Source organism: Alosa alosa, chromosome 10, assembly GCF_017589495.1.
Source record: "Alosa alosa isolate M-15738 ecotype Scorff River chromosome 10, AALO_Geno_1.1, whole genome shotgun sequence".
In the NCBI taxonomy this organism is placed as follows: Eukaryota; Metazoa; Chordata; class Actinopteri; order Clupeiformes; family Clupeidae; genus Alosa; species Alosa alosa.
Window position 1 is genome coordinate 17,563,335 of NC_063198.1, and position 15,527 is coordinate 17,578,861.

At 44.0% G+C, this 15,527-nt stretch overlaps 1 protein-coding gene across 7 annotated transcripts in view; it reads right to left on the reverse strand.

The window, feature by feature from the left end:
• kcnab2a (potassium voltage-gated channel subfamily A regulatory beta subunit 2a) overlaps positions 1 to 15,527 on the reverse strand; it is a 137,161-nt gene that overhangs the window by 24,583 nt on the left and 97,051 nt on the right. For all 7 annotated transcript variants that reach the window (XR_007194940.1, XM_048255928.1, XM_048255925.1 and 4 more), the window contains 3 exons: positions 4,840 to 4,883; positions 3,978 to 4,015; positions 2,638 to 2,717 (listed from right to left, as the gene is read on the reverse strand). Coding sequence is in view for 6 of the 7 variants with exons in the window: in XM_048255928.1 (XP_048111885.1) it covers positions 2,638 to 2,717; positions 3,978 to 4,015; positions 4,840 to 4,883 (162 nt within the window). In the remaining variant the exon portion in view is untranslated. The remainder of the gene's footprint in view (positions 1 to 2,637; positions 2,718 to 3,977; positions 4,016 to 4,839; positions 4,884 to 15,527) is intronic.

Here is a 15,527-nt window from a genome sequence, read left to right on the forward strand (position 1 = left end):
GGTCTTAGCGAGGAGTTCAGGAGGATTCATACCAATATCAATACCCCTACCAGTATGGCTGTCAGAGTGCACTAGATCACGCCTGGAACACATGTACTGTACTATTGCATGCAAACAAAGGCTGAGATGAAAAAATCCCATCAGGGGGATTTCTGTTTGTTTTCATTTCCTGTTTCAAACATAGAATGTCAACACCATATTGCCACTACGAGAGCACAATGCACTTCCTTTAAGGATTTAACAAAATCTGCTGACCTGTAATCTGTTCTTTTTTGGTAATCTACTATACCATCAGAATTAAATAATCCTTTGGACTATTCCACCTCATCCCACTGTTAACAGAGGTTCCTATAAATCCCATCTGGTAGATATGAACAGTGGCGGTTATATCATGATTACAGGGGTCTTAACCTCTCCATGAGGTCAAGGCAGAGCCCAGCCCAGAGGAAACCAATGACCAAGAAACAACCAACCAGAATAACTGAACCACCAGCACCAACTGCACCATTACAGCCCTACAAACCTTTTTAACTTCAGAGGGAGCTCGGTTTTTATATGCCCTGTGTGACTTTTTTTAATCCAGGCGGTCGGTTTCATGTGACAAGGCAATGAGAGTGGCCTTTTTCAGGGTCACATCCCCCCAGGCAGAAAACAGGTGGCGGCCCCCGGGGACAGCGTGGCATTTGAGCAGAGAACTGGATTTTTACAAGGCCTGACCTGGTGCCTGGACCTTGATCCAACATACAAGCTGATTTAATGAGACGTCCTTGTATGTGCATGTGAGCCTCATCCTCCTCAGGGTCATGTGTGTCTCCACGGGTTTCTCCGTGCCTTCACGTGAACTTTAAGTTAAAGTGCCAGAGGGAGCCAATCAGCATCTGCCTCTCGGTCACAACTGGGCCACACATGAGCCGGACCTGACGCCGATCAGATGAAGGTCTGATCTGCTGAGTGATTTGCTATTTTTAATGTTTAAATAGTTTATGTTTAAATAGTTTAAGTCTATGGGCTTAATTAATGTAATCTTTTCAGTGTGTAATATTTTCATACGCAAAACAATTAGAAAAGAAGAATAAACTAAAAACTTCACTGCACGTACAAGCCTTTTAAAAGCAATTACAATAATTTAAACTGACTCTAAACTGATACTAAAAAAAACATGTTTTAAGATTCTTAATTAAAAGAGTAAGTGTTTTCCATGGCATGAGGTAACTTGAACTAAAAACAACCTCTCATGCCTTCCGGTGGGGTTGAAAGGTGGCCAGCATAGTTCTACAGGGTGAGTATGTAAACGTCATAACATTTGCCCTATCTGTTTACATAGTACATGGCTTTTTAAACACACCTACAGTACCATAATTATAACAAGTCTCCACTCAACTCTGTAAAACTTCATTTGAAATATGCAACCTAAGCCACAAGCCCCAAGACCAACATAGTCATACCATAAATGTGTCATGACAGATGCCATATCCTGTCATAGGTTGATTGTTAACTTCAGTTCTCCACCATCATGTGAAGTTCTAATGGCATATATTATAGATAGATAGAGATACTTTATTTATCCAGAAGGAAATGAAGGTGTCCAATAGCTTATACACATAATACACAGACATCCACATACATATTTTGCTGTATAGACTATCTGACAATATCAGATAAAAGTGGCATGTTATCTTGAATAATCGATCGATCGTCCATCCGTCCATTTAGCTGACGCTTTTATCCAATTGCAGAGGCCAGTCTCCTCTGGACCACCTCAATGGCACAACGGTGGCAGTCAGAAATCGAATCCTCGACTTTTTATGGCTACTGCATGCTAGCCAAGTTCCTTAGCCACTACACTACCACCGCCCCTTACATACAATGTATGACAATATGATATCTGCCATATCTTATGCCAGATGACTCATGTACTCAAGGACTCATGTAAAAGCCTCTACACTGTGTCTGACTTTGCTGTAGGAATGTGTGGCCTTCATTAAGCTGTGGTGTGTAAACCAACTACGATGGTAACTATGGACAGGTTAGCCTTGAGAGAGGAGAAGGTGGATGCTATGTGGAATGCTGGGCGTGTTCGTAAACTCAATCTGTCACGCTCTGGATGCTGCGAGAGTGTGACACACTAAATAAACACACGATTATTCTGAATTTATAAATGGTTAAGTGTGCTCGGAGCGCTCGGAGTGGCAATTTATAAACGCACCCTGTTCCAATATTCCAGTTCTGATAATCATCACAATCATAGATTGTGGTATGCTGACGTCAAATGATCCTCTTTGTCATAACACCCCCATAACACCACAAGGCGAGGGGAGGTGGGAGAGAGAGTGTGTGTGAATGTGTGTGTGTGTGTGAATGTGTGCGTGTGTGTGAATGTGTGCGTGTGTGTGTGTGTGTGTGTGTGTGTGTGTGTGTGTGTGTGTGTGTGTGAATGTGTATAACAGCAATGTTTAAGACGCCAGGTAGTGTGTTTTTGTGTGTGTGTATGCATGTGAATGCCTGTGTGTGTGAATGTTGTGTGTGAGTGTGCACGTCACTGAGTGTATGTGTTTGAATGCATGTTTGCGTGTACGTCTCTCTCTCTCGTGCGTGCGTGTGTGTGTGTGTGTGTGGGGATGGGTTGCAGGCACTCACTTTCCTGCAGCGTAGACCTCCGCCGTGTCGAACAGATTGATCCCGTTCTCATAGGCCAGCGTCATCAGCTGCTCCGCCATCTGTCAGGCGGAGAGAGGGAACAGAGGGAGAGATGGGGGAGAGAGAGAGAGTGGGGGAGAGCGGGAAAGACACTATTAAAATCCCTTTACTGAAACACTGCATGAATTAAGTACACCTTTAACAAGGCTAATACATCCCCACAGAGCCCCACCCCCCAACCACACAAACACCGCGGTGGGAGAACACATCACAGATTTACAGTAACGGCATCTTACAGCATCATCTACTATACAAATCAGACCAGGCTAACGTTATCAGTAACTAGAGAGGAAGAAGGGAGAGACAAAGAGATGGACAGGGAGGAAGAAAGAAAGAGAGGGTGTGATAAAGAGTGGGTGATCAAGAGATCAAAGGGGAAAGGGAAGGATGCAAGGAGGGACAGGGATAGAAAAGGGAGAGAAGAACAAAGATGGTGGGACATAGAGAAAGAGAAGTAGAGGTTACACTTTACTTGAAGGTGTCTACATAAGAGTGACATGACACTGTTATGAACACATGACACTGTCATGACACATGAACCCTAGCCCTAACCATAACCCTAAACCTAACCTCTAACCCTAACCCTAACCCTAACCTCAACCTCTAACCCTAACCTGACAAAAAACGACACTTAATGACAGAAGCGTTAGGTCATAAAGTTTCATGAATTTATACTGTTTATGACATGTTCATGACTGTCTACATAAGAGTGACATGACACTGAGAGAGAGAGGGTGAAAGGGAGAGATAGAAAAGGGCTGCAGAGGTTTTAAATACGGGGATGGAGGGGTGAGCATGGCAGTTTTTCTTTCTCTTTTTTTAATTATTCAGCGTTTGTGCACGCCGCTCAGCTCAAGTCTACACACTCCTCTGCGTTTCACACGCAAGCGCTCGGGCCCACAGCTCCGCCTCAACTCTCAAAAACACACTCTCACATACTCACAGCTTCAATTCAAACCTGATTATACTGTGTCTGTGTGTGTGTGTGTGTGTGCGCGCATAAAGGGGTGTATGTACAACTGTGTGTGTGTGTGTGTGCGCGCGCATAAGGGGATGTATGTACAACTGTGTGTGTGTGTGTGTGTGTGGTAAATGCTGACTGACATGAGGATGTGAATCTCTGAAATGAGCAACACAAATGGGCTCCTGTTGCTCTGGCGGCTCCTCAGAGGCTCTATGAGGGGATTGGAAAAGTGCTCCATCAACAGAATGGTTGCAGGGTGTGTGTGTGTGTGTGTGTGTGTGTGGCTGGGGGGAGGGGGTGCACTTCCTGGCCTTACCTCATCTGTGATCTGTCCTCCGAATGTGACCCATGTTCCTGGTGGAGAAAGAGAGAGGCATGTATTTTTTTCCCCGTGTACATATAACAGAACAGAAAGGTAGAAAAATATGCGAGGACTACATACTATATAAGTAAGAGGTGTATGTGTGTGTGTGTGTATGTGTGCATGTCTCTGTGTGTGTATGTTATCCTAATAGTATTGACTGAAGCAGTGGTAATTCCGAACTAAAATCTCCAATGCACTGTAGCTTGAATGTTACTCCTCATTCTGTAATTCACTTTGGTTAAAAGTGTCTGCTAAATGTATAAATGTAAATATATGTGTGTGTGTGTGTGTGTGTGTGTGTGTGTGTGTGTGTGTGTGTGTGTGTGTGTGTGTGTGTGTGTGAAAAGATTAAATGAGAGTGAGAAAGAGTTGAAATGCGCTACAACGTGTCTTATGTGATTAGAGTAAACTGAGCAGATCGGGGTGTGGATGAAAAGCCAGTCAGATTCATTTGTACAGATCCATGATACAGCTGAAGATTAATCCCAAAGGGGGCTTCAGACATGATTAGGAGACAGGCTCATCCGGCATTCACTCAAAGGCCTAACAACAACAAGCGCTAACAAGCTCCAACACACTTTTACCACAGACAGTAACACTCAGAGACAAAAACCATCATATGGAATTCCTCTCGCTCTTTAAGAAAAAAAAAACAGCTCTAAAAAAAAAAAAAGACTTTAAGATGCTGACATCAGGACTGACAGTTTGTTGATGATTTCACACAAATCCAAATAATCACATCACTTTTTCATCTCCTAAGCCCTCGTCCTAGTTCCGCTGCGCTGGAGAAGACGGTGAGTGCTGGCTCACTTACCCAGCCCAAGGCATGACACTCTCAGCCCAGACTTCCCCAGGTTTCTGTCAAAGGAAGAGGAGAAGAGAAGAAAGACAAAGGTCATTACAATCAGTCACCATAATCACCTAGTATTCCACTGCTTGGTTGAATTTCCCACTGTCCTACGGAATTTAGAACGACCATTAACTGTATGTTATTTGCACACCTATGAAGCAGATCCATTTTTTTGGCCGTATCACACTTGTATATTAATTCGCCGAACTCGTTGTGAAGTTTAAATGAACCGTCACGTTGCATCCGAGCTGTAAAATGCAGACATTCAGAACATGGCCACTTTGTAGCATATGACGGAGGTGGCTTTTAGCTAGATGGATGACAGCAGGCTAAGTAAAATAGCGATGTTTCAAAACTAAATCTTGGAATCTCGGAATCTCGGGATAGGCTACACCCGCTTGACAATGGGAGAGATAGAACTAACGACTGGCCTTTGGCCGTAGCAACCATCTATTTAGAACTAGTGATTGCAGTTTGTCCTGCAAGTTGAGAAATTAGTTAATATGTGTCGGAAGAAATTAGTTCTACAAACAAGACCGTTTTAGCGATTAAAACGTTTAAATTGTAACAGGAAATGAACACAACGCAAGTGGCAACAGTGGAATAAGCGGGATAATGGACTCCACGGTGGTCTGTTCACAGAAATGAATGCACTTGAGGTTTGCTTCGCGTCGGGGCCGTTTTACAACCTCAACCGTGCATTAATTTCTGTGAACAGACCACCGTGTCGTCCATTATCCCTTACGAAGTGCACTTCACATTTTCCACACTTTTGTTGTTTCGGTGTGTGTGTGTGTGTGTGTCTGAAGGCACATGTGTGTGTGTGTGTGTGTGTGTGTGTGTGTGTGTGTGTGTGTGTGTGTGTGTGTGTGTGTGTGTTTGAGCATGCACAAATTCATATGAGGGAACGTATCCACCAGTTACAAAAAGCGTGTGTTTGTAGACATGTATCTCTGTGTATGCGCAAACACCCCAGGGGGGCTTGGAGGGCTTCGTCCTGCCTGCATATGGGGGATATGGGTCTGGGCAGGCAACAAGGGCCCACAGCCTCGCCCGCACAGATACTGGGTGCAACGGCCAGGGTACTGTTGCCAGAGGATGGTATGGTTATGCAGGACATTTGCAGGAAGGTCTGACAGGAGAGAGGGAGGGAGAGAGAGAGAGAGAAAGAGAGAGAAGCGAGGGACCACAACAATAAGGAAGGGGGGGCAGATGGGGTAAAAGAAGAAAAGAAAGTAAGAGGGTGAGAGCAGAGGAAAGCAGAGAGAAAGAAAAAGGGAGAGAGTGCAAGGGGACAGAAAGAGATCGACAGGCCAGAAAGAACACACTGTGAACATAAACCTCCAAGCCCTTAGTACCTCTGCTAACCCTCGGTAAAAGCACACTGTGTGTGTGTTTTCATATCTTTTTAAGTGTGTGTGTGCATATACAAGTTTGGCTATTTATTTGTGTGTGTGTGTGTGTGTGTGTGTGTGTGTGTGTGTGTGTGTGTGTGTGTGTAAGAGATGGGGCACCATGCAAGTGCTAACACACGCTTTTTAGTATCCCTAAAGAAGCACATTAGTGACACACACGCTTTAGGTCCTAAGGCACAACTCTTTTTCACAGGAATGTGCGTGTGTGCGTGTGTATTTGTGAATGCCAAGCCAGAAAACAAAAGTGACATATAACTTGCGGCCAGTAGCGTCATTTGATGCACCACAGCTCTAATGGTCTCTTTACATTTGGCACTTCACATCTGAGGAAAGAGGCTTTTTTCTCAGCTCCTGCTGATTCAACACTGATGAGCGGTCGCGGGCATTAGTGATGGCAAACACACAACAGCTATATGGCCGTTGCATAGTGTTTTAGGAACGCAAAAGTAAAGAGATGCTGGTTGCTTTTGATGCACATTGTTGAATTGATGAGAATGATTTCATTTTTTACACCATGTACGTGTTTGTGTATATACTTTCTGAGATCTATGGAGCACACAGATAAAGCTGATGTATGCGTAGAGGGATTAAGGATGATATAACAGACTGTCTGTGTGTGGGGGAGTACCTATGCATGTGTGTGATTGTGTGAGATGAGAGTACACACAGTACATGCATGTGTGCTGGTGGTATGTGTAAAACTGAACGTGTGTGTGTGTGTGTGTGTGTGTGTGTGTGTGTGTGTGGTTAGGGTTATCATCGTGTGGGCGTCTTGTGTGGGGCTCAGCACAAAAAGACAAATGGCTGTGATTTCTGGCAGTACAATAAAAAGAGCTCTTTAATTTCATGCAAGCGTCAGCTCAATCCACCACACTAGTCTTATTTTATTGCCAAGCCCAACACAGTGAATTTTGTGGTGGCTCAAGCCTGTGTGTGTGTGTGTGTGTGTGTGTTTGTGAACTCTCATTTATGGCTACTTTATGCTATTGAGGAGTCTCCCACTCTCTTAACACCTTAGCAAGGTTAAGAATTGAGAACCTTGTTCTCTGTAGTCTTGTCTGTCATTGTTGTGTACTCCCCATGCCTGTATACGCGTGTGTGAGTGTGTGTACTCTTGTGTCTGTATTGGTATGTCTCAGTGTTTTAACAGTGCGTGTCTGGGTACACTGTCCATGCCAAAGCTGTCCAACGCTAAAGAACTGCCAAGGCTATATGACAGCAGGGCTGTTGTCGTAGGAGTTTTGTGCTGACTCTTCTGCGCTACTTCTGAGCATTTGACCCAACTACACAAGTGGTCCACGAGACCAGAGCACATGCCATTTGACACAAAACTCTGTGACCAAGGCAACGAGGTGTAATCCAAACTCCAGAGGTCTCACTGTTGTAAATTAACGTGACAGAATCAGGTCGGGCTGGCTTTATGATAGAAACAAATTCACCCATGAAAAACATTCATTAAATAGCATCATCCCCAATTGATGTGTTGCTTTTCATAATATCAACACATAATGTTTACGTGTTTGATGGCCTCTCATTTAAAAGCTGGAGATGCAATTCACTTGCCACTGTCTCTACTCTGTGAAAGCTGGAGTCAGTCCGTAACAGTAACATAACAGTCGGCAGATGAACTTATTGGTTTCAAACGTAGAGTATGATGTCTGTTTTTTTCCCTCTGTATTTCAGAGATTTAACTGAACACTTAATGTGATTTGTCCAGATTAACCAGACAGTAAAACATAACCTCTGCACTTTGACTGACAAACATCAGTACTGTATTTTTCGGACTATAAGTCACTCAAAAAATGCGTCATGAAGAAGAAGAAAAATATATAAGTCGCACCAGACTATAGGTCGCTATTTAGAATTTTTTTCACAAAATCCAAGAACAGACAGACTTTGTAACTAGACACATAGAGGCCAAAAAGATCGACAATTCTACCGGGAATGTTAATGAAGACAAAGGAGTGAATGGCGGCAAGCTGAGGCGAGCTAGGCGATAACGAAGGCAGCCAAGGAGGGCCCCACGGTAATTGTAAAGCAATTTACAAAAGATTCACAGAACAAAAATGATGATGTGGTACAGTGGGCATTACTTCAAATTGTCCGGCTTCACGCGTGATTCCACGCAACTTTAATTTGTATTTCCCCAGTGAAGCTGCAACGACGCTGCAACAACCCAAACAACCACCAGATGGCTCTTGTGAGCAGGGTGTCTCGTAAAAAGAAATGGAGCCGTGTCCTTCCCAATAGAGCTACAGTAGAAGTCCATGAGTAGGCCTACTAGAAGGCATTGTTTCAATTTAATTTGAACATAACATATCTGGATAACGGGTGAGGAATGTTTAGGAGACAGACTATTATAGCCTACATCCTCAAATTATGGCAGGGGTCTTTTATTTACTTAGGCTGCGCAAAGCACAGGCCTTTATTTGGGGCAGGCTTGTATTCGAGGCAAGCCTTTATTTCTTATGTGCGTTCTATTGTGAGACATGTGTTTCATTTGGAGTGTCATACCGGTAGGCTATCAAAAGCAGAAATGTCTGACCTGTCGCAAGTTCACTAAAGTCCCGATCTCATTCCACAAGCCTAGAGTGCCCTTCGAGGCTGTAGATAGATCTCATGACTAACATTTAAAAACATGTTAAATTATATATATATATATATATATATATATATATTATATATATATATATATATATATATATATATATATATATAATTTTTTTTTTTTTTTTTTTTTATATATATAAGTTGCACCTGACTATACAAACTATGGAAAATAGTGTGACTTGTAGTCCGGAAAATACCCGTATTTGCTTTTTTCTGTAGCACAGTCAACAACAACAACAACAACAAGCATTTATATAGGCTAGCACTTCATCAAGCCACCCAAAGCAATTTACAGTGAATGGGGAACCTCACTAACCACCACTAATGTGTAGCACCCACCAGACAGCCATTACTTGCTAGACTGCTCACCACCACACACTTAAGACTAGCGCTGGGACCGCTGATACTTTAACCTGCTCCATTCTAATGTCCCTGTTAGAATGCAGACACATTTCCCTTACCCTGACAAGCAACTCCCGGTAAATAAAACTAGCAGTGTCATCCTAGCTGTGTCCGAGTCACAAGCTCATCTTACAGGACGCTTAACTAACAGTGAGGTATATACAGTATCACAGTTTAGGAGTTCTCTCTACAGGGAGGGAAAGTAATCTCATCGCCATCTAGTGGTTGCGTTCCTAGAGTTTAGCTGGAGGGATGGGATTTTTTTTAGAACAAATTTATCTCGTGCACATTGGGATCTTAATTTAATGCATTCCATATGTTAGGCACTAGGGTCACCTCTATTGCTTCAAGTGGTCACCTTATTTTAGGATCAGTTGAATTGTTTTGAGTTTTTGTCGTGAATATGGTGATAACAAACTACAGTTGCATGTGACGCCACAGGTTTGGGCGCTTAATCTCTAACTGATCAATACAGCAATTTGCTTAACTGGCTTACATATTTTGTAATAACGGAAGGTGATGTAAACCGCTGGGTGATAACCTTTATGTCTGATAACTGGTGTTGTGCTTCTACTCACATGAAGAGCTGGCAGTAAGTGTTAAGTGGCAATGCTAACCAGGCTAATAAACAAACCATGCTACCGTGAGTAACGCCAAAGGGTAAAGTCACGCGGGCTTTTTTGTAGTTCGCTTATGAAACAAAAAGGAGCCATTTCGATTTTTTTAAATAAGGCAAAATATGGTCTGACATTTTCACAGTTAGAAGATTATTACTGTATAGACACTGAAAAATATTTTTGGTGGATAAGATCGCTGATTTGGCTTCACAGTATTTTTTAAAAAATAGGTCTATGGGACTTAACATTGGAGCTGCTCTTCGATAGGAACGCAACCACTTGGGGCGCTGGTTTTCACTTTCCCTCCCTATAAACACACTGAAAACATGGCTAAAGTGCTTGTGCGATTTGGGCACTACTATCTTAGCTGAAGGTAGTTCAGAAGTCTTGAAATAAAAGTTTGTTTACTACAAAGGCTTGTTTACTACACAAAAAGTATGTTGCAATCAAGCCTATAGAATTATGAAGGTTAAGATTATTTGTTACTGTATGTGTTGCCTATGTGTTATTTAATTTAATTTAATTTAATTAATTAATTAAATTTGTTTTACAATAATTGTGGATTATGATGCATGATTATAATGTTTGTATGTATAGCCCTAAGCCCCAAATCTAGAAACCAAAGCTATTCAAGAGCAAATTTGAACCCTTCCAGAAATAGCATGCTTTAAATATGCGGTTTGAAACTAATGGAAAAATTGTGTACTTCTGCTTCACTTTTTACACACCTTCAAAAGCACTGCCTTAAAAAGTAGGCTGCCTCAACTTAAGTGGGTCAGTTTAGACCTTGAATAGTGCATCCATGGTGGAAACAAACTTGGATAAAGTTGAAAATCTACTAGTTTTAAAGAACCACATTGTACCAGGTTTGCAAGCATAAGCGTATTCTTAGTGAGGGAGTCCACAAGGCTTGACATGGGAGACTAATTTGAGTGTGTGTGTGTGTGTGTGTGTGACTGGGGACTGTCATCCTCTTTTTTTCTCACTTGTTTGTCATGTGTGTGTGTGTGTGTGTGTGTGTGTGTGTGTGTGTGGAGACTGGGCCCTTTGTCAGCAGTGTGTCGTGCTGAATATTTCACAGCCCGAAGCCTGAATACTGCATGATGGACAAGTCCCATCGTCCGCAGTGTTGCCTCATGCCAACACAGAGCCAGGCCAGAGCAGCCCAGGACCACTTTGAATCTTCTCTGGACACGAGAGAGAGAGAGATAGAGAGAGCAAGAGAGGGAGGGAGAGAGAAAGAGAGAGCAAGAGAGGGAGTGAGGGAGAAAGAGAGAGAGGGGAGAGTGGACAGAAGTAGCGTTTGAGTGAGATGCAAGGGAAAGAGTGCAACAGAGTGAGAGAGAGAGAAAGAGAGAGAGGGAAGAAAGAGAGAGACACAGAGGAAAGTGAGAAAGAGGGAGAGAGAAAGAGAGAGAGAGAGAAACATAGAGTGAAAGAGTTGTAGAGAGAAAGGGATAGAGAGGGATTGAGAGTCAAGATGGATGGATGAATAAAAAGAGAGCAAGATAAAGAGAGCGGAGTGCAGCACGGCACACGCAAGAGACTGAAAGCAAGGGATGCACACACACTCCAGCCAGTAATGAGCTTTCCCTCCTTCCAATCACCACTACAGCCAGCCCCCATAACAAAAGACTAGAGAGAGAGAGAGAGAGAGAGAGAGAGAGAGGAGAGGAGACTTCCAGGGCTGGCTCCTGAATTAGCCCCAGTCGGGGCCATTGCAGCTGACTCATGTCCCCACGAGGCCTTATTACCCCTTCAGCGGTGGGGGTCAGTAAGTGTTTGCCCCCCAGGGGCGACATGCGTACCGAACATCCGAGTCCACTCCGGCCCTGTCCTCAAACCCACTGAAGCTATTCTGGGACCGGAGCGCTGTTTGTTTGCAGCGATGCATCCTTCTCAACTAGCATCGGTAAACACAAAACATCTTCCTTCATTCCCCCAGCGCCATTAATGAGGTAGACAGAGGAGCACAGATGCACAAGTTTGGTATCAGAAGAACTGAAGAAGTCTCCTGTACTGCTGCCAGAGGCTTAAGTACACAAGCAGTCCTGGTGCAAGGCTGCTGATATTTCAGCTCAACAGCCAATCAAATATATATACTCCTTTGATCCCGTGAGGGAAATTTGGTCTCTGTGAATTAGTGAAACACACTCAGCACACAGTGAGGTGAAGCACACGCTAATCCCGGCGCAGTGAGCTGCCTGCTACAGCAGCGCTTGAGGAACAGTGAGGGGTTAGGTGCCTTGCTCAAGGACACCTCAGCCGTTCCTACTGGTCGGCGGGGTTCGAACCGGCAACCCTCCAGTTACAAGCGAAGCGCTAACCAGTAGGCCACGGCTGCCCCAATATAATATAAAAATAGACCCCTCTCTTCCCACTTATTCACCCCTTAATGCCATGTTGTTTTCTGTGTAGCGAATCAGTGTTAATTTGTTTAGTTTCCTATTCACAGACCCAGCACAGTGCACCAACACCAGACGCAGACACCTTTTTATGGCTTGTGTTTTTTTGGGCCAGTGTTGTAGAACTTGACGAGATGTGTTCTATTGTGTCATATTGTGTATTTTTTTGTTCTCGGGCTACCTTGGGAAATACAATTAAGTAAATACAAATAAATAAAGTGTAATGAGTTATAATCCTAGACTTCAACTTTATATTGAGTTATAATCCTAGACCCAACTTTATATTGAACTTTGCCACGCCTGTGGTAGTCCATGCCACCCGTAAAAATGTCTATGGAAGTGGGTCTGCCTCTTCCATACCTGGGACCCGGGGCTGAGCTACACCGAGACAGAGAGACAGAGAGAGGAGAGAGGAGCAGAGAGAGAGAGAGAGCAGGAATAGCCGTCCTACTGACCCCAGCCCCACTGCTTCTCGGCCAGACAGTGGAAACTGTCGCTCGTACTGGAACCAGAGTTTCAGACACCATCGGTGGACATAAATCAGTGTGTGTGTGTGTGTGTGTGTGTGTGTGTGTGTGTGTGTGTGTGTGTGTGTGTGTGTGTGTGTGTGTGTGTGTGTGTGTGTGTGTGTGTGTGTGTGTGTGCCCATGTGTTTGTGTGTATGTGTGCACGTTAGAGCTTATAATTTACTACCATTACCCATAAACATTTGGCATTTATGCTTGCGTGTGTGTTAATGATTACTCCATGGTTACGCTCGAACACACACACACACACACACACACACACACCGACACACACACACACAGAGAGTGAAATTAGAAATGAGAACAACTGGTTTGATCTTTGCTCTTTCCATGAGCAGAAGCATTAGTAAAGAGTTCCATGCGCTGCATTCTACCACTGCACATTAACCAGCATGGTGTAAGATGGGTCCAGTCAACAACCACTGCTGCTAGCCACTCTGGGCACTGTTTGGGTACTGGGTCCATCCCAAATAGACCAGACATTACCAATAATCTGTCCACATACGGAAACTCTACACACCAGCTGAGTAGAAGTCGTATATGGGGTTGGGTTGGGTTGGGTAGGGGGGTAAAAGGAGCCTTGAAGGATGGGAGGTCGGCAGCTTTAAACAAGAATCGTGAGGATGACAAGCGAGAAAATAAATACAGCCCTGGATTCCACTTGACTATAAATACGCACTTCAGACACACACACACACACAGTTCCCATTACGCGTACACTGTTCAGGGTCTTTGTTCTCCAAAATGTTTTATGTAATGTGTATTGAGGCTGCAGGTCCACCTCCTACACTCTGTCTAAAAGCAGCTCTGCTCCACCTGAGAGGGCCTCCTCTACGCACTGCAACCAGAACCAAATGAACTACCGACCAAGCGCTTCAAAACCCACTGCCTGGTGACACTCTACACTGCAACCCACACACACACACACACATGAAGCTACACAAACACAGAATCTAACCAACCTACACAGACACAAAACCCCATACTCACACACACACGTACACAAACACACACACACACAGAGGTGGGCCTATCTTCAGGTATTCATTGAAAGCCTAAAATGCAATCTCCTCAGCGGGCTGCTTCAAGCACTTTAAAGGACTGCAGCAGCCTCAGGGGACAGTGCTGAGCTGGAATGGACACACAAACACACACACACACACACACACACACACACACACACACTATAGGTAAATACACAGATTTGTTAGAGTCCAGTCTTAAGTGGGCTAGTGGGGACCTAGAGCTGCAAGACTAGCGCTTGATCCACTGTCCACATACTTGAAAAAGGCTGGAGTGGACACAAGTGTTGTTTGCCCTTGTTCAGTGAGACAATAAAACATTATTCATTGTCTTTGGTCATTGAATCTCAATTATGCTTTTCGCTTGGGACACAAATCAGTACGTATCTTACGCCCACTAATGGATACACAAGTCTGAATATTATAGAACACTATTGAATAGAACACACTGCTAACCCCACATATTAGCTCATGTCCTCTAGAAGGCTTGACACGGACTGAAGCAATGCTGAGAGTCTGAGTGTCGATTCTATTTTACTATCTCTCTCTCAGTGGCAACCCCCATTGAATACAGCAAACAGTTGTAGTGTGCACATCCCACCTTCTGGCAGGTGCAGGACAAAAGAAAACTATACTCATTTGAAAAAATATAAGTCCGGCATACTGCTATTGCACCCCAATTATGTATTGCAGCTGAGGCTGCTGGGTCTTCTTTCAGGCAAATGGGAGTTTTTGCCTGAAGAAGACCCAGCAGGGTCGAAACGTTGCAATAAATAATTGGGAGTCAATAGCAGTGTTGCGGACATTATATTTTTTCAAACCCCCATTGAATACACAGTCCACTGAAGAGGGACAGTGTAGCATAGTGATGAAACACTATGGCACATTACAGCAGTGTTAGAAGCCTGAGAGAAAAAACTGAATGTCTAGGACACAGAGATGTCTTTGGTTCTGACTCAAGAGCCCTGAGTACTGGGCTCTCTATTGTTCTGTCCAAAGGAACCCAGGCGGTCCTCGTTGTCAATCGCCATTACTAATCCACACACCATGGTTTCTCAAAGGAGGAGTTTTGTGAGCTTCGCCACAAATACTGTATGCATTTTGATGCCGCAGCAGCCCCCCTCTGGCCTGTACATAAGGCCCAGCTAGCGGTCAGGTCAGCAGAGCCCCAGTAGAGCGAAGTCTAGAGGAGCGCAACTCCACCGGCTAACTGCACTGAGGAGGGATTACTCAGTGATGGGACACTGAGACGCACTAGTATATGTGTGTGTGTGTGTACAGTACATGCATGCGAGTGAGTGTGAGTGAGTGAGTGAGTGAGTGATTGAGTGTGTGTGTGTGCATGCATGTGAGTGTATGTGTGTGTACGTGCATGTATGTAAGTGAGTGAGTGTGTGTGTGTGTGTGTGTGTGTGTGTGTGTGTGTGTGTGTGTGTGCGTGTGTGTGTGTGAGCTTTGATGTGAACGTATCCATTTCCTTTCCAATTCCCTTCCCACTTCTTCCACTCTCTCTGGTCTCTCAGAGTGGTTCTGGCATCCTGGAAATCCTCCCCATAGCACTCAACCTTCCCCTCTCAGTGAGAAAATAGAATAATGAAAATCCTGAAAATCCCATAATCAAATCTCTGACTGCGTGAAACAGGAGCACAAACAA